Raw genomic sequence first — 20,943 nt, 5'->3', positions numbered from 1 at the left:
ATTTTATTAATTCATTGTTATAACACAAATCATTGTAATCATTGTATGAAATTTAAAACCCGCAAGGGTCCATAATTGGATAAATAAAGTATTCTTATTCTAATAGCAAGTTAATTTTTACCCCAGTATAGTGAATCGAAACACTTATCAAATTTAATAAACTTCGACCTCCTCTTATATGAACATAAAGTATTAAAATTGCCAAAATATCGCCGCTAGAACATTATAAAGATCCTAACGCATTTGTTTTTTCCTTGATACAAGTGAGTGTTGATAATGTATACCTTTTAAAAGTTAAAAGTTCAAATGTAACGTTAATACATATACGGACGCCATCACGGTTTGGTTGATCTTTTTGAATATATTTTTTACAGAAGACAATGGAAATATTCCGAAATATCCCTTCCCCCGGGGGCAGGAGTCAGTAACCTCTAAACAAAACAAAAAATGTACTATTTCAGTTAAAGAGGACGTCACAGTAAACTCTGAATCATATACATGTACTAAAATGTAAAAAAAGATGCAAGATCAACAAAAGTCAGAGACTAATCTATATAAAAACGAGAAGCACGTATGACCTTCATAAACAAACGACAACTACTGTACATCAGATTACTGACTTAGGACAGTTGCAAACATTTGCAGCAGGATTAAACGTTTTAATGGTACCAAACCTTCTCCCTTTTAAGTATGACATCACAACATAGACAAACACACCATAAAATATCAATTGGGAGGCTCAACTCAATCAAAAAACGCAAATTAACACACATTGAACGAATAAATTTGATCTTCGATACCTGAATGCAAATTCATAGTTAATAAAATTTATAGGGGATAAATAATAAGGTCAAAAGTGAATAAACAGGTTTAAACAAAGTTAAAGTAAGATACCACAGTGAAATATTAAACAATTTATAGAAAATCATGTTTACTCAAGCTTCATTCCCGCCAATAAAAAAAACCCTGGTCGACATAATCTAGCCGATCTTACTGGTGTTAAAACCCAACAAAACAAGACACAAGCAATATCAATGTATACGTAAGAAGTAACATATTCATTGTACAACAGTTGAAATCATTACGGGCAGATTTCAAGAAAAAGGTCTCAGTGAGGGCATTCGAAAAATATTAAGATCCAGTAGAAGCTTATACTGCCAAATTATTCAGAACAATAATACAAGCTGCTACCATCTTCGTCATTTGTGACGTAGTTGAAGGTTTTCATGATTAAGCTAGGTACAAATCCAGGTTTAATCGACCATTTTCTATATAAAAGAAATGCATGTACGAGGTCAGGACTAAGACAGTTGTTTTTCATTTGTTTGATGTATTTGAGGTTTGGATTTTGCATATTGATTAGAGATTTTCCGTTTTGTATTTCCCTTATATTTTTGTTAATTTACTTTTGCAATATCTATGTTTGCATAGCTACTCTACTTCATACTTGATTTGTCTATCCGCCTATTTTTATATTAAGCCCCTCTATCTAACATCATTATGAACCTACTACATTTGATCAGTTTTACAACCAATGATTGGATTTCACTATCAACCGACTGTAAAGGGACTTTCAATTTTGAATTTTCCTCCAAGTATATCGGGATATGTGTAATTGTTGACATAATTTTTATTTATTTCCTGTTTTGTGTGTCTCAAATAATATATCAATTATATTATCCGACTAATCTATTCATACCCTATTTTGTTAATTTGTAAATTATAATAACAATTTCACTATTTTCAGTTGTCCTCTTCCCTGCTTTTGATTGAAGATTTAACAAAGTTGGACAAGCCTGTTAGTACGGTGACCGAGTAAGGAAAAGTCGCTTATTTAAGGAGTTTAATTGTCATTCGGACTATACGGCTGAAAATCACAGTATTGGTAGTTCAACGGTTAAACTTAACATTTTGACTTGTCGTCAAAAACTCGTACGGTGCAATTTTCGTAAAATGGGCTTTGAAGTACGTTAGTTTACTTGAACGAAAATTCTAGTAAGAAAAGTTAAACCATTTAACATTGTAAAATAACATCCTTGATTGATTTCTGTTATTATATACATTATTGTTACACCTTATTCGTGTTATTTTAACGATTTCAAAACAAGTTTAGCAAAATTAATTCGTTATTAGAGAGTTTTTGTAAAAGTTTTACACTACGAATACTTTGCATTTAATAGAGTACGTTCTAATTTAATTTACTATTATTATAACGCAAAATGTAAAAGAATTAATATTTATATGATATTTCATACATTTGTACCTTTATTAATCAATAATATCAGATCCTTTTGTTTAAGAAGCACTATTTCAGCAATTCAAGCCAGATAAAATTCATAACGGTCATATGAAGGAGCTATTGAAAGCTCATATGCAGCCTCTTATAGATACATATACGCAATTGGGATGTGATGTATTACTTAAATTTACATACTGGGACACGTTCCTTGAAGCAGTAGACATTTAGCTGTCAAATGTTAGACAGAACGAGAGGGTAATTGGTCTCTTATTTGAGATCGTCATCTCAAATGTAACATTATATTTTTGTAACCAACCGTACCGCACGAAGATGGATACTCGATATGCTTCAATTTTCTGAGAAAAAAAACCTTTTACAGATGGCTACTTTGCTTTTTAGACAGATTCCTGGACATTTTAACAGTACTATGACATGACAACAGAAAAGACCGATATAAAAGCCTCAAGGGGCGGATTCGGTGGCACTGTAGGCATAACAAATTAAAAGTCTGCGCTTGTTAGAAAAACCCTTACTAGACATTTCATATAATCCATAGTCGTGTAATGCTTAAAAGAGATGGAATTGCTGAAAAATATGAAAATTCACAAGAAGACACACAGCCAACAGCAAAGAAAAGGAATGAAGAGCTTGTTATTTCCATTGTGAACCATCTAAATGATCCATGACTGATTCCTTTGGTGTGCAATCCCACCCTCAATGTCTTATCAATATCTCTTCTTAAATGCATGTTTCATGGTTCCTTGCTAACAATTGTCGAGAAGGGCTTGAACATTTTATCACTAGTGCTCTTTCTTAAGATCACAAGGAGTTTTTTGTAGTCCAAAATTAAAGTCAAACACAAACCTTAAATATAATCGGGGAAAATACTTTCAGGTCGCATAAATCAATAACTTGTGATTAGACATGCACTGATTTCGGCAGAATGTAGAGATGATGTTATCACAGAACATGTGTTGTCGCACCCATTCCATTATTCCCTTTTCAAAATGACGGCACCATGAGAAGATTTTGTGAAGCAATTCGAATCTTAAGTCTCTTGTGCACTTACCCTTCCTCCCTTTATACCATCACTCACAACTTACATAAGAGATGGTATGGCATTGGTTCAATTTATTAATGCTACAAAAGGTCAAACATACGGCAACCTTGCAGCTTACTATTAAAAGAATATGTCCCAATGAATTTCTATGGCGCACATAGTAGCACATATTTTTGACCGCTACGACACAAACAACTCTATAAAGTCTGCCGAAAGGGAACGCCGCACAGAGACTACTTGCAAATTCCATCAACGTGTATCAGATTATTGAGGGGAGAAGGAAAACGTTGACTAATCCCATAAGATTCCACCTGATGTGAGCTTTGCTTAGTCAGAACGTTTGTTAATTCCGAAATTATCAAAGTTATTCATACCAACACTGTTCATGGCTGTCGTAGCTTGTTCAGCACTCAAGAGAAGGCCTATACCCAATGCCTTAAAATTTGACACAGAGGTTAGGGAAATGTGAAAGAGTGGAAAAACAATCATACGGACCTCTTATACAATTGTAATTGTTTTGTGTGTTCGCTTCTATAAAAAAAAGAAAGGTCACACACAAGCGAGTTGTGGTTGCAGATGTGGAACATTAGCAGTGCAAATGATGGGCGGAGATTTTCACCCCTTCAATATCTATGTGTCTGTCTTAGCCCAACAATTTGTAAACTATTGCCGCTGCACATGTACTTACCGGGTGCGACGCAACTTCGTCTCTATTTGGAGTAAGTATACAAATTATCTACAAGACTTCAAAGGACACGCACGACTATTTCAGTTGTTTTTAGAGTTTCGGTAATATTGACAATGATGAAGCCCTTGTTTTGGCATAAAAAATAATTTCAAAGGTTTATGATCAGAACTATCTCATTAAAACCACTCCATCATAATAATTATTCAAGTTTGTAACTAGTAAGGATGTAAGTTTAGTCAGATTAACTTCTTGCGAGACGGCACTGAAACAGTATGTTTAACGTACTTCGTTTCAAACTAAAAATTTGGACCGCATTACACATTGCTAAACCCCTATCCGGTCACCTTGAGAATACGGTTGGCGAGAGTAAAATGATGCATTACACCCCCGTGTATTTTAAAGGGCATATTACAGCCGAATTCTTGCAGAATCTTGTGTCTTCATTGATAGGAAAATCTGCGTGTGAAAGAGTCATGTGTTTGTTCACTACAAAACCTAATATGTCCGGATTTTGATCCTGTATAGGGTCAGAATTATGTAGAAAATTGCAAATCATGTTCCTTGACAATTAACCCGAAGATATTATTCTGTTGTGGGGATCTCTTTAATGGAATGTTGAATTGTAACCAATTTCGAAGTATTGAGTGATTTTTAGTTTTAATGAATTTTATGAATGATCTTATGCAAAATATGCCTTCATTACAGTAGGATGCAGCTAAAATAATATTTATCATTTATTGATGAGGTTGAATGTCAGCCGGCAAGGTAACTATTGTAATCTTAACAGAATATGTGTTGATCTTGTGTAATAGAACGAGTATTTGAAAAACGCCAATTTCCAGAAAAAAATCGATATCTTATTCTTTTTTTTTTTAATTTTCGAGATTATTCATTGACAATTGCTATAAGAAAATATCTGTATCGAGAATTTAACCTAAATTGTTATATATTTCTTCAAATTTTGAAAGTATGGAAGAAAAAAAATAAAAACAGAATTTGATCTTTGACCTCATTTTATGCAAAACTGTTACCACATTTCTTTTTGACGACATCGATATTTCAATAGTACTTATTTTTCCGAATCTAATGATATATAATATAGCCATATAGTATGTTTGACGATTAAATCTAAAAAATATTGGGTCTGGTCACCGTACTATGTAAAGAACGTCATAACTTACCTTATTTTCTATATTTGGATCTATATCTGCTCTTTCTAATAACAACCTAACTATGTCGGGGTGTCCGTTGATAGCAGCTAAGTGTAACGGAGTAGCAAAATACTGAAATAAAAAAGCTTTTGATGCTTGAAACAAATTACATACTTTTAATTGTCCTTTTAGTTTTGTTGACAGTTTTTATTTTTTTACTCTTTACACTACACTTCCACTCAATCTTATCAAACAAAAGTTTTCATATTCTTATTTTCTACTTGACAATAATTATTAACGTTTCATCAAAGTTTACCAACAGGTTGTAGATATTCCAATGGGCACTAATTGCCCCTTTTTAAAACAGACTTGTTTTTGCACTGTTATGAACCACAGTTAATGACTGAACTCAGTAAAGAAGCGAGTAAGTTCATTACGGGTGCCACCTGTGGACCAGTATCAGTTTACCTTTCTTGAGCACATGTGATCACCCAAATTTTTCGGTGGGATTCGTGTTGCTAAGTTTTATGTTTTTTATGTTGTGTCTTGTGTACAATTATTTGTCTGTTTATCTTTTTCTTTTTAAGCCATGGCGTTGTCTGTTTATTTTTGAAAAATGTATAACCGGTAAATTTTTAAGCCACCGATTTCGTTATCACAAATTACCAAAAACCTTTACTAAATTCTTCCATAGCTATTACGATTTGGTTTTGAAGTTTGGTTGAAGAAAACTTTTTTTCAAACGAGATAGCATATATTCGTTTTTACGGAGATGTTGTTAACCGTGCCAAGAAATTAAGAAACGATCCTGGTAAACTTATCTATCCTTTAAATAAACTTATTCATTTGTTATTCTAAAAGGTGTCAAATTCAACACTGTAATTGGGTCATGGAATACTGTTTTTATTGGTATTAATGTTGATGTTGTTATCAGAAAATTAAAAGCAAACTAAATATCATTGTTATATACATATGCACATTCTACATGATACCTATTTCTTGGCATGGTACAAGGTCATGTTTTTTTCTGACTGTTAATGATGTCTTTACACTATATTATTGGATGTTGGATGTGTACTGATTGATAATTTAGTGTTAGATGCATTATTCTTTTATTATCTGTTAGTGGCTTTGAACTAACTGTCAGTAACTGCAAGAACTCTCAAATCTGTAATTGGTGTCGTTATGGTGTGGGGATATACAAGTACCCTGCCATATCCACTCTGTGTTTTGTTAGATGTACTTCTATTTGTATCCATCTGATGAGTTATGCCTTTTTCAACTTATTTTTATAGTTCGTTCTTATGTTGTACTGTTAAACAATTGTCCTCAGTTAGGGGAGGGTTGGAGTCCCGTTAACATGTTTATTCTGTATGTATGTGCCTGTCCTAAGTCAGGAGCCTGTAATTCAGTGATTGTCGTTTGTTGATGTGTTACCTTTTTGTTTTTCGTTCTTTTTTTTTCTCGTTTGAATTGTTTTACATTTGTCATTTCGGGGTCTCTTATAGGTAACTGGGTGGTATGGGCGTTGTAAATTGTTGACGGCCGTACGGTGACCTATAGTTGGAAAATTCTATGTTCTTTTGTCTCTTCTGGTGAGTTGTCTCATTGGCAATCATACCACATCTTATTTTATTATATTTGTAAAGTTCATTGTATCACTATAATAAAAATGATATTGAAATGGAAAAAGATGAATGTCTCAACGAGACAACAACCCATCAAAAGTGCAGAAAACAGCCGATGACTACAAGTTGGTTTTCAACGCAGCAAGATAATCCCGCAGCCGGGGCGGGATTCAGTTGGCCTCTATACAACATTGTGTATTAGATCAGTTTAAATGGACGTCAATAAATGAACTAAAATCAAAAATCAAATAAGACTAGTAAAGACAAGAGGTTCCTGGCTACACATATGCAATACAATTCTGCGGGGCTTAACATGATAATTAAGATCACTACCCTCCCTTTTACCTCTTGTCAATGTAAAAAACATACATACACCAATATAAGCGCAGTAAAACTCAGTTTAAAAGATATCCGAGTTAGATGTCATTACAGATAAAAATAGAAACAAATGACAATGATACATAAGTTAACAAACGACTACTGCATGCAGTTAATGATGAGTTAATTTACTGACATAGAAGCTCCAACCTTTGATATACAAGTATATATTCGCATTCTGACTTTTTAAATGTCTATTTAATTAGATATGTGATTTGTTCTTAAGAAGTTTATGAGGCAAAGATATCCCTGATCTTGGCCTTGTTCTCCAACTCACAGTATCATTATAAGTTATCTCACGCACATTTTATACCAGTTCATATCATTACGTGCAGATTTAAAGACAGAGGTCTTAGTGAAGGTAATAGAAATAAGATAGCACGTCAAACCTATTTTCATATATATCAGGACTTTTATATTTTAACATTATTTTAGTCTCAAACGATTTAGCTTTAATACTCGTATTAATCCTTTTATTTTGGGGTGGAATGATTTGTATTTCCTAATAACAATGACAAGATTTTCAGAAGATTTAACAAAGTTGGACAATCTTGTAGAGCCGTCACCCCTTACCTTATTTTGTTTATTTGGATCTATAACTACTCTTTCTAGTAACAGTTTAACTAATTTTAGATGTCCAAATCTAACAGCTATGTGTAAGGGAGTATCATCATACTGAAATAAAAAGGTTGCACTGTTGATATCATGAAGTTTGAAATAATTTCAGTTTTTTAGTTTTCTCTTATTCTATAAGACATTTAACATGTTTAAAAGATTGAATACAACACGTTAGATAATTCTATGCATCCGAAGCGCTTTTCTTGATTTACCTTCATTAGGAACGCTCAAAGCCAAGTGCTTTTCTTGATTTACCTTCATCAGGAACGCTAAAAGCCAAATATTTGAAATCCGAAGATGTATAAGTACCGAAACCGTTGAAAAGCTATATGACAAAAATACCTAAATTAAATAGCCAAATTCATCTAAATCAACTTTGCCCGAGGGAGTTGAAACCTTAGTTTCTTCATAATTTCAAAAATTATAAACAGACAATTTTAGAAAAGATTGTTAAATCATGTCAGTACCGAACGCATCATTCATATTGGCGACTAGGTAACTTTTTATTAAGCTTTTTTCGTTAAAACTATTAACTAAAACCAATAGGTCAATTATTACTGGTGGAAGAAATGAATTGACCTCATGATCATTGTTTATTCATCAATATTAAGTTTTCATGGTAATTCTGTAAAGTTCATGTTCGTCTACCATGGTTCATCTCACCTTGACCTTATGTTCAGGGTTCAGTGATTAATATTGAGCTCTTATTGTTTATGTCTATTTTTTTTAAAATCAGTAGCAATAATGTGGTCATTTTTATAAATTTCCCGTTTACAAAACTTTGGATTTTTCGGAAAACTAAGGATTTTATTATCCCAGGAATATATTACCTAAGAGGTATTTGGCACAACTTTTTGGAATTTTGGATCCTCAATGCTTTTCAACTTTGTACTTGTTTGGCTTTATACATATTTTGATTTGAGCGTCACTGATGAGTCTTATGTAGACGAAACGCACGTACTAAATTATAATCCTGGTACCTTTGATAACTATTCCTACGCTATATGTTGCTATCTATGATGAGTTTATTGTATATGATAGTCAGGTCAATCTGCTCGACCCTACCTTGCAAAAGTTTATACTATTATTTTCAGTTTTAAACGTCTTTTTTTTCTCTCTCAAGTACTATAAATAATGGTTTCTTAAAGGTAAAGGATAGTCCAATCACTGAAATAAAGAACCGGTACAACAATAGATAATGGAAAACAAGTGCGAGGTTCAGCTAGCTATAAAACCAGGTTTTATTCACCATTTTCTACTTTAGAAAATGCCTGTACAAAGTCAGGAATATTACAGTTGTTATCCATTAGTTTGATGTGTTTGAGTTTTTTATTTTGACATTTGATTAGGAACTTAGTTCAGTATGTTTTTGTGATTCTTCTTTTTATTAATGGTTTTGTGTGTAACAATCGGGCCAAATAACACTGTATAAGTTCACAACCCATGCAAATATTAAAAACTGCATACCTCATTTGTGGAATTGTGATCTACATTTGGTATTTTAAGTACCAATTGGACAATTTCGAGTTCTCCTACTCTAACCGCTTTGTGTAAAATAGTGTCACCATTCTGAAATACCAAGGATGATCTTAACATTTCTTGACGAATTCTCGACATTTAAAAAGTGTCTTGAAATTTCCCGACAGGTTCTCGACATTTTTTTCAGTTTGGCTTGATATATTCTGAATATTTTGAATGTCTTAAATTTACTTGACAATTATGAGATTGACAAATCATGAACAATATACATACATGATATTTATATGACTTTATATCTCTTTTTTAATAAACTACACTGTTATTGGACTTAATATGATGAAAACTGCCTATGCAATATAAGGTGTAAACGCGGCCAATACAGAATAACTCGGCTAATATGGATTTTTTTCTGTATTGGCCGAGTTGACACAAATACAGGATTTCGGAACGTCTCTAGTTTTTATACCGATAAAAATAAACTGAATGTAAACAGTTGTTTGAAAGACGCAGTTTTCATTTAGTCATCATAAACATGCTGTAAAGTTCAGTATGGCATATACTTCAGACTAAAGACGGTCACATTAATTTAAGAAGCATTTTGAAAGCAAACGATGCAGTTATTTCAGGTTTGGGGAACGAGTAAATTATCACAAAGTTCATTTTTGACGACCTCGGACCTGTTTACTTTCGCTTTTTTTAGTAACTGTCATTTATTTTTAAACCCGAACCAGGCATATATGCATTCTGTAATTATGCAAATCTTCGTTCTTATGTCATTTGACTTATTGATGGTTGTATCATTTTTTTCTTCTATTTTTTTAAATATATATTCAATTAGTTTCTGCATAACACATGCAGCAGCAATGGCAGTACCTTTCCAATTACTATTGATGTGTTGAATCTAAATCAAAATTGTAACACTTTATAGTGACTGGAAAGGGTAGAAAAATTCATCAGATGAGAAAATGCTGAAGACACATGGAAACAGCACCAGATCATTATATATATTGCATCTAATAAAAAGAAACTGAGATTTGGATAGTTCCACTTCAAGGTAAAAATATTTATCTCTTGTGAAATGAAATTAAAAAAAATTATTGTAACACCGCAGTTAATTAATAAAGATACTATTACATGTATTTCTGTATTGGCCTTGTTATTGGTCCTCAGCCAGCTGTATTGGCCTTCGGCTTCGCCTCAGGCCAATACAGAAATACTTACGTAATTATATCATACTATAAAATATACTGTTCAAGTTACACTTAGTACAATAAAAACAAAAAGTATATACTTACAGTTAAACCTTTTTTAAGAGACCACATAAGGTAGAGCAAAAAAGTGGTCTCTTAATACAGGTGGTCGTTTAATACAGGTTCAAATTATATAAAATGCACTACAGAGGGACATAAAACTAATGGTCTTAAAATACAGGTTTCTGCTTAATACTAGTAGTCTTTTTAAGCAGTTTCGACTGTATTTATATAAATAAAAATATTAGTATGAAAAAAATAGCAAATATTAATGTGAATAAGTTGATATAAACAAATGTAAATTTTGGTTTGTAAAACAAAAAAAGTGGATTAAAAAATCTTATAAATTTTAGCTGAATGGTTTATATAAATCATACTGTAGACATATTTAATTTTTGATGCATAACATTCAATGTCAACATGGTAAATAAACAATGATTGTACCAATATCTTGCTTGTTTATAATGAGCAACTTTTATTGTATTCGTATTCTTCTAAGTTTAGGTTAAAGTTAACAGACATGAGTACAAAACAGCATACGAAAGTGTTTAAAAGAGGTGCGAAAGATACCAGAGGGACAGTCAAACTCATAGAACGAAATTAAACTGACAACGCCATGGCTAAAAACTAAAAGACAAACAGACACAAAATAGTACACAACACCAAAACATAGAAAAGTAAAGACTAAGAAATACGAACACAATAAAAAATAACCATTATGAGCAGTTAACCATTATAAGTTTAAACTGTCGGGAATGTGTCTACACACAACACCACACAATTCATGCAAATTTTATACTATTGACGTAGTGTCGGGACATGTTTTGGACCATCAAGAATGTGTCGAGATATATTCAGACATATTTTAGACTGTCAAAAATATGTCGAGATATATTCAGACATCATTATGAATGTCAACAATATGTCAACACTGATCAAGACACATTTAAGACAGTCGAGAACGGGTCGTGATTAATCAAGAAACTTATCAGATGATGAAGATAGTATTAAGACAATGTTTATACTGTTATGACATATGTGAAGTATAATCAAGTACTAATCTTCAAATTCAGACTTTGTAAAAAAATATGTCGAGTAAAAATTCATGCAATTTCAGATACAAATTGGTCTTTTCAGAATTTTACACTTTTGTAGTAAACGAACCATTATTAATTCCTTATTTAGTGTGTCTACAAAATATTTTGGAAACTTGGGGTTTAATGGTTAATAGATAAAGGCAACATTAGTATACCGCTGTTCAAAATTCATAAATCGATAGAGAAAAAAACAAATCCGGGTTACAAACTAATCTGAGGACGTATATCAAATATAAAAGAACTACGACACAACAGAGACACAACATCGAAACGTAACACACACAGAAACGAACTATAATGTAACAATGGCCATTTTCCTGAGTTGGTACAGGGAATTTCATGAAAAAAGGGGGGTTGAACCTAGTTTTGTGGCATGACAAACCTCCTGCTTTTAAAGAGCTTGTACACAAGGAAAAATGATTGGTTAACTTCTAAGGAGTTTTTTTTCTATATAAAAAAAACACCTTTACTCATGCCAGGTATTTCTTTATTTGAAATAAAGATAAAGTCTGCACAATATTTTGAAAAGTGCAAATTTAACAAAGACAAGTTGAGAAAAACCAATAGTGATATTATACCTAATATAGGAAGTTGTAAACGACCTTTGACCTTTTGAGTACTCTCATATGCTAAAATTTTATGCTTTTAAAGTAAAATATTACACAAAATGAAAACATTCTGAGATTATCGAGTCTCAAAAACACGTTTTATGAGATAATTGCCTTGAAATAGGACTATATCATGAATATTAGTAGACTGATCAAGCCAAATTCAGTGTTTTGGAGATTTTTTTCTGAGTTTTTCTACTCATTTCTTATAATAAGCTATAATAGAAAACTTTTCCGAAGTAATACTTGAATAAACATTTATTGAAAGGTAAATGAAACTTTTTTTTGAGGCAGTATCAATAAATTATTCGCTTAAAGGGAGGCTTCTGATATCCCTCTCGGGAATGCAGCCTAAATTAAAATGTTACGTTCTTCCAGTTACCCAAAACCTTGATTTATTGGCATAATAAGCTAAAAGTTTGAGAAAATAAGAGGTATAAATGGACAAAACGAAACCTTAAAATGACGACACAGACGTCCAATAGGGTTATTTATCCCTTTAAAGTCATATTTTGTGTCATATTCAACTGTGTGTAGGCAGATGAGAGAAATGTTTGATCTTGAATTGGTCATTGCTAAACATATAATATTATATCATGATGCGACTTGATTTGTGTTTTTTTCCAAAGAAATCCTGCTCTAACCGCACAAAAGTCAAATTATAATTGATTTTTTTCTAAAACAATTGAACTGATTATGGTAAAACTCGACAGTAATGCTTGACAAAAAAGTATAACAAAGGAAAAAACAAATTCAGTTTACAAAAAGTCTTTATAAAGTCTCCTTTAGGTGTAATACACTAAATCATAGTACGTCACATCCGGTGACATACGAAAGAGGGTCGAAAATAATCTTCCCTTGAATTTGGCAGTTGTAGGAAGTTAATCCTATATTTAATCGCCATAATTGTTTTTTTAACATCATCAACATATATCGGGTGTTCCTAAGCAACTTTCTTTTATAGATTGTGTTGTTACTTGAGGTGACATGGCCATAATGTTATAATGGATAAAGGCAACAGTAGTATACCGTTGTTCGAAATTCATAAATCGATAGAAAAAAAACCAAATCCGGGTTACAAACTAAAACTGAGGGAAACGCATCAAATATAAGAGGAGAACAACGACACAACAGAAACACAACATTAAAATGTCACACACAGAAACGAACTGTAATTTAACAATGGCCATTTTCCTGACTTGGTACAGGACATTTAAAAATAAATGGACGTCATACTGAACTTCGAAATATATAAATGACTAAGATAAAAAATCATACAAGACTAAAAAAAAGTCTCCTGAAATTGGACAGGTGCAAACTAGTAAAATTGGATTAATTAAATTTCAGTGATGATTATTTTCTTATATGGGATTTAATGCCATGTGAATTTTTGTCTATAGTCCTGGAAAGAATAAAACTTTCCTCATGGTAATTAATTCTTTATTTGAAACAAAAATTAAGTATGCACAATGTTTTAAAAAGTGCATATGTAACAAAGACTAAACAGAGAAATCAATGGTGGTATTACACCTCCAAATGTTTTACGTAATATAATAGGTGTATAAGATATGTTTGCAATATTTTAATTGAATCTTTATTTTCGATTTATAAAAAGACAACTGTCTACCAGCAACAGAGTTGAGAGGGATACCTCAACTTGGATGCCTTTGCAATTTTCCTGGAACGTCCTTTTTATACACTAAGCTCTGAATTTTATGTGATAGTTAGGTATAAATCCGATCCGGCAATGGTTGAAAATCCTTTCAAATAGTACATTCCATACCTTATATACTCTTGTTGGATCTATGACGGTTCTTTCAAATAACAATTTGACTATTTTGAAATTTTCTTGTTCTGCAGCTAAGTCAAATGGAGTTTTCCCATTCTAAAATGGAAATTTTGCAGTGTTAAAGTTATTTGATAATAATAATAATATTATAATAATGTCTTACAAAGTTTTAAAATGCTTATTTTGTTTGTCTGCATCTAGTAATAATAATAATACATTCTTTATTTAAAATGGGTAAACACAGTAAGTTACAAAAAACTAACATTCCCTGAGGCGCTCACATACAAATTACAATACAATCAAAGTGATATTTACACATTGTTAATTTACAGTCAAGTAGTTCAATGTATTATTATTAACATGATAAGCTATAAAGCTGTTATTTGTCAGTTTAAAAGACTTAACAAATGACCATTTTATTATATATTAGAGATTTCTGCTTGATACAATTGTGTGCAATTTTAGAGTACAGGATCGAGAAGTTAAAGTTGTCCACCAAATTGACCGAACCATCGAAATCATATATTATATATCCAAATATTCACTTTTGTTTTATGTACCAAATATTTCTATTTCATTATTTTCAGATTCTGTATTATAAAAGTTATCAAATATATGCGCATGGGAACTACTAATTGCATTAAACGATAACTAGTATAACACTTACTAGAGGCTGAGATGTAACGAAATCCATCAACTCAATTTAGTATAGCAAGTTAATTTTTACCCCAGTATTGTGAATCGAAACACTTATCATCTTTAATAAACTTCGACCTCCTCTTATATGAACGTAAAGTATTAACATTGCCAAAATATTACCGCTAGATCATTATAAAGATCCTAACGCTTTTCGGTTTTTCTCGTTACAAGTGAGTGTTAATAATGTATACCAATTAAAAATCAAAAGTTTAAATGTAACAAAAAAGACTCCATCATGGTTTGGTTGATCGTTCTGAATATATTTTTCAAAATGACATTGGAAATATTCCAAAATATCCCTGCCCCGGGGGCAGGATTCAGTAACCTCTAAACAAAAAAAAGTACAATTTCAGTTAAAGAGGACGTCGCAGTAAACTTTGAGGCATACAAAGCCATGGGTTTAACATGTTTTGTGAGATCACAAAACTCCCCAATACCCCTAGCCAATGTAAAATAAACAAACACACAGAAATACACACAGTCAAACTCTGTTTAGAAAAATTCCTAGTCCGATGTCAAAATGACAGTGATACATACTTTTACAAAGTACTACTATCAGTTACTGACATGTCAGCTCCCTGCCTTATATATGTTAGCGGCAATAAGTGAAATTAGGCATTAAGCTTAAATCCTAGGCAATAAGTTAACGCCTAGGCATTAAGTTATTGCCTGAAATTTCCAGGCATTAAGCTTAATACCTGAAATTTGGTGATGATTATTCATCCTATTGCCGGACATGATTTTAGGCAATAAGTGAAATTTTAGAATTTATGTGTTTTTAGTGATTTTTCTTGAAATAAAGTATTTTCTTAATTATATTCCTAATATTAATATACGTTTATCTGACAAATTTTCAAATTTTAGTACTTTTCGTATCTAAAACAGAATTAACTCATACTTTTTTGTGGAAGTACAACAAATAAAAAAAAGATTTTAAAACAGATTGTATCCCATAAAAAAAGGAAGATTCAATATAATCCTTATAATAATTATTTGAAAATGTTTACACTTCACTGGAATGACTGGTCAAGCTGGTTTGAACTGGTCAAAAGAAGACAAAATTAAGATATGATTTTTTGCTCATACCATTTTATTGGATAAGTAAATTTTCTTTGTTAAAATATTTGTTAAATACTCTCAGGCCATCTTGTCTTTTTCACTTCTTTATCTGGATTATTCGAATTAGGAAAAACAAGGAGCATATACCCTAGAGTAAAGTACCATGATCTTTTGGCAAAGATTAAACTTTTGGAATCATCAGAAAAGAAGTGACAAAAAGATTACTACAATTTAAGAAGGTATGACATTTTTAACATTGGTGGTTTTGAGAGGTTGATACTAAAGTCAGCGAGAATGACGAGGGAAATTTCAAAATTTATGTCTTTCTAGAGGAAGTCTATGGTATTTTGGAAGAAGGCACATACAGAACAGGTCATGGCGGCAGAGATCGCATGATATAACAACTAAATAATGGATATGCTAACATTTCTCGTGATGCAATTGAATTATTTCTGTCACTTTGTGAAAATTGCAATATGAAAAAAAAATATATAGGGAAAGGAGCAGTAGTGAAACCCATTTTATCTAAAAACTTTAACAGTAGAGGACAATTGATTTCATCGATTTTCAATCAAACCCAGATGGGAACTATCAATTTATTATGATATTTCAAGACCACCTTACACAATTCTGTAACGTTAAAGCCCTTACCTTAAAATGTGCATCAGAGTGGCGTTTATTCTAATTGATATTTTTACAATTTTTGGGGCGCCCCATGTACTGCAAAGTGACAATGACCGGAAATTCACAGCTTTGGTCATATCCGAGTTAAGATTAAAGTGGCCAGAACTTGTTATCGTGAATTAATTAATTAATTGTGAAACAACTTTAAGTGTACGTGAGGCAGCAACCCATCAGTCATTATCCGGAGGTCAAGGATTTTTCAAATATTCTTGTAAATCTAAATGTTTTTTTAGTTACCTGTGCAAATGTAAGAAAAACGAGAAAAAGTGCAATAGTCAGTGCCACATTTGTACAACCTGTGATAACAAATGATTTTAACATAAATATGTATCAAGTTTTCATGTTTTATAAGTAATTTCGGATGAGTTTTCATATAAAAAACATATTTTATCTGTGATTTTATTTCCAGTAGTTGACATTATAAACTTCAGTTTTCGTAATATTATTATGTAACACATGTTTAATTTTCATTTAATTGAATAAATGTCTTTTATTTACTCGCATTTATACTTTAGGCATTAAGCTTAATGCCTGGACACATTTTTCAGGATTTAAGCTTAAATCCTAGGATTTAGGACTAATGCCTAACATCATTTAGGCATTTTACTTAATGTCTAGGCGTTAGCTTATTGCCTAGGATTTAAGCTTAATGCCTAATTTTACTTATTGCCGCTAACATATACACTGTTTAAAAGATTATGTCTTCATGTAATGACAATCATGCACGGCCCCTTCTGTGAGGGATAAATATCATATCATCATAAAGTAAATAAAAAGAATATAACCTGTGTCATGCCAACAACTGGTTTGAAATAAATGTGTTTATTCCCGAATCTAAGATCCTATGAGTTAATCAATATTAATTCCAAAATATGTCATCTTTAATGACTTAACAGCAGTATCGTAACTATATCCCTTCTTAACAAGTCTGTTTGACGGTTGGGTTAACATTTGAGTTGAATGACGACATGTTTTGTGCTTTGTATAGAATATTACCATAAAAGATTGGATGTTAAATACCTGAATGTATGCGATGACTGCATGTTGATTTATATTTACGAATGCTGTCGTTGTACCAATTATTAAATGAAGTTCATGTTTTCACTAGTTTGTAATATCTGAAACCCTTGTGTTATATTTGTTTACTTATACAGATATTTCTTTAGTTAAAATCATAAATGGTATAACACACACGAGCAAATCAAGTTGAGATAAATAAACACCATTATAGAGTGACAAGGGAACGTCAATATCTCAAATGGATAATTGAAATAGGAAATAAAATATCGTCTCTTTTATCGTAAATCTCGGTACTAAGGTTCGCGTTAATTTGTTTTTGTATCAAGATCCAAGGAAGGTCAACATGATGAATGTCTTAAGTGTACATACTGAAATCGCTATAATTGAGAGCCAATATATCATTCAGATATTTAAAAGTGGTATTACATTTTTGTATCAAATGTTGTTAAGATTAGTCTTTGCTGATTTTAGTCAAACTTTGAATTACTGTTACTGATATCAATACAGAAACAGGCCCCGATAAGTGGTGTACAGTTAGTCTCATTGGAATTTCTATAACTGTACGATATACGGAATCTCTATAAAGAATACAAATGTTTTCTAATAAGGATTTAAATGCATTCATCTTGGCGAATAAAAGAAGTGTGTACATAAGTGTAAATCCCTATCTTTTTCGATTTAACAGAGATGGACAATTCTGACAGGAACTACATTCCATACCTTATTTCCTTTGTTCGGATCTGTATTTGCGTTTTCAAGTAACAGTTGAACTATGCTGGAAAGTCCATTTGCAGCCGCATAGTGTAACTTAGTGTTACCTGACTGAAATAGAAAAGTAGTACGATGTATAATGTATTGTATTGTACACAAGTATTAATTACGGCTAAATAGAAATATTGAAAAGATCGACCACAATTATTTCAGTTTTATGTTAATAAAAATTATTCATTATTAAGGTATTGCTATTTTGGCTTTCAGGTAAGTTTGAAAAGGGCAAGGTTGCTGTTTTTAAATAGCTAAATAAAAATTGAAAACGTGCAAATGTCTCGAACCATATTTGGCAACATGAATACTAATTAGTCCTTGATATAGAAACTAAAGTATAATCCTTTGATTTTTATAATTTATTTGATATAAACGAATATATGTAGAGCTGCCAGCTGTCTAAACGTGACACTTTGTTTTTCTTTCTTGAAACTTGAGCACTGGAGATAACGACATCAAGATTTCGATGGATCTTGTTTCAAACTCATTTCTTTTTGTTTCGGTTGGAAGGCCGTTACACTACTTATACTGACTTCATCAGGTAAACAACGTTTCAAAAAATAAAATTAACATAGAGACCTAATGGGAATCTTTTTTCAATATTTGATCAAACATTATGAAATTAATAGCCAGAGTTCGGATGTATCATATATCAACATACATCGAGGAAAAAAATATCAATTTATAAAAATCTTTTTTTAAGAAATTGTTACTGTAAATATGTAAAGTCAAATGGACAATACCAGGATTGACATTTTGTTTATATATATCACGAACACAAGAAGTTGTTATGATATGAATATGAACACTGCTTGGTTTTAGTTTGTAACCCGGATTCGTTTTGCTAAATCGATTTATGACTATTGAACAACGGTATAATATTGTTGAAAACATGCCGGATGGTTAACGTTCTAATTCACAACGTAAAAATAATAAAAAAATGATTATACCCGAACACATTATTCTAACTTTAAATCAAACAGTTTTTTTTTGTTGCTGCTCTCAATGTCGCGCGTTTTGTGAAAACATTTTATTATGACACTATGTACCCAATTTAACCTCTATTTATTAACACCAAAATCACGTTAGACATGATACCATATGTGTATTAGAGAAATGAATTGAATTCAGTTGTTCTCTTTTATAGATTGTTCACTAAATCGTTCCATTGTATACACCGAGGTATGCTTGAAGTAGTTTGTAATTCCATGGATAGGAACTTCAAAAATGTAGCCGGCTTCAAAAACTAAAATGAAAAACGATAAAAGCGAAACTGCATATGTTTAACGCTCACAATTACGCCTTTGTTGAACAATACAAGGTTTCAGTTTCTCATATTACTAGCTTTAGAAGTTTTTATACCAATATAGTATTCTGATCTTAAATATTGCAGCTTATGTCACACCTACACATATTCAATTTTATCAGTGAGGTGTATACGATATAGTTGCAACCTTTCGATTGAATCTTTGTTTTGGGTTGAAAAAACACAGCTGTCTACCAGCAACTGTGTTTAAAGAGGTTACTCAATTTGGAAGCCTTATCAATTTTGATTTTAAACTGCAAGTCCTTTTTAAACTAAGCTCTGAAGCTCTGATGTCTATGTGTAAAGTTGGTATAAATCTGTTCCGGCAGAGGTTTAACATTATTTTGAATAGTACATTCCATACCTTATATACTTTTGTTGGATCTATGATGGATCTTTCAAATAACAATTTGATTATTTTTAAATTTTCTTGATCTGCAGCTAAGTCAAAGGGAGTTTTCCCATTCTAAAATAGAAATATTGTAATGGTAAAGTTATTTGATAATAATAATTATAAAAATGTCTTAAAATTTAAGTTTGAAATTGCTCAATTTGTTTTTGTCGGCATCTACTAATGGTGCTGATCTATCCCTCTTTTCTTGATTATCATGTATTAACATCAAAAGTTAGTTCATTTTAGTTTCAAAACGTTTTCGCCACCAATTATATACAAAAAAAATCTTAAAAGAGTTTTGCACTAGTATTATATGTTATGTGTATTTTTGATACTTCAGCATTCTAAGCTATATTTTGTTTTTTTCTCTCTACATTTTGCCATTTTGTATGTAATCAAACATATATGATTGGACGGAAATATACGAAACCGTAACGTAGTTCTTCATTAATACCGTATGAAACTGTATCTTTCTGTGATCTAGCTCTTAAATCGTTAATCTATATAGCAATTCAAATTGATCCATTTTAAATGATTCCATAGATCCTGGATGAATATTTGTTATATCATTTCCAAGGTGTTTCCGTAAAGATTTGTAAATTTCACAGTTACGAAAACATGAGTTTCATCTTCAACCTCATTAACATTACGACATTTACAAATTCTTTTTCTCTTTAAATGTTTTTAAAACTACCCCTATCTATTTCCAAGAGACGGCCACTTACTCGCATTTTACATTATATTTTTATCTTTTCAAAATTAATTTCAAGAATATATTTGTCTAATTCATATTTTGTCTTACTTTTACTTTACAAGGATATTTCACTTTTTTCATGAGTTGAATTTGATTTTTCAAAGCATATATTTTTAAAGCTATCTTTTTGTTCTTTAATATTTCGTGAGAATGAACTCTTCTTTTGTTGATAGTTAGTTTCTTGTATGTTCTTTATGTCTATATTATTTGTGTTGGATATATTTTTAACATATGAGAAGCATGAAAATGTACCGTATGTGCTGAGCCATTTAGAAAA

At 31.5% G+C, this 20,943-nt stretch overlaps 1 protein-coding gene across 1 annotated transcript; it reads right to left on the bottom strand.

Moving 5' to 3' along the window:
• Positions 1-4,666: 4,666 nt before the first annotated feature.
• On the bottom strand, positions 4,667-20,643 carry LOC134728036 (ankyrin repeat and SAM domain-containing protein 1A-like). Its single transcript, XM_063592435.1, has 7 exons — positions 20,638-20,643; positions 19,883-19,984; positions 18,168-18,269; positions 13,980-14,081; positions 7,718-7,819; positions 5,169-5,270; positions 4,667-4,702 (listed from the first exon to the last, which is right to left on the bottom strand). Exons 1-7 carry the CDS (start codon positions 20,641-20,643, stop codon positions 4,667-4,669), a joined length of 552 nt encoding a protein of 183 aa, XP_063448505.1.
• Between the last annotated feature and the right edge of the window lie 300 nt (positions 20,644-20,943).

The sequence above is a fragment of the Mytilus trossulus genome, chromosome 8 (genome assembly GCF_036588685.1).
Source record: "Mytilus trossulus isolate FHL-02 chromosome 8, PNRI_Mtr1.1.1.hap1, whole genome shotgun sequence".
Taxonomy (NCBI): Eukaryota; Metazoa; Mollusca; class Bivalvia; order Mytilida; family Mytilidae; genus Mytilus; species Mytilus trossulus.
This window is presented reverse-complemented; position numbering and strand designations above follow the sequence as displayed.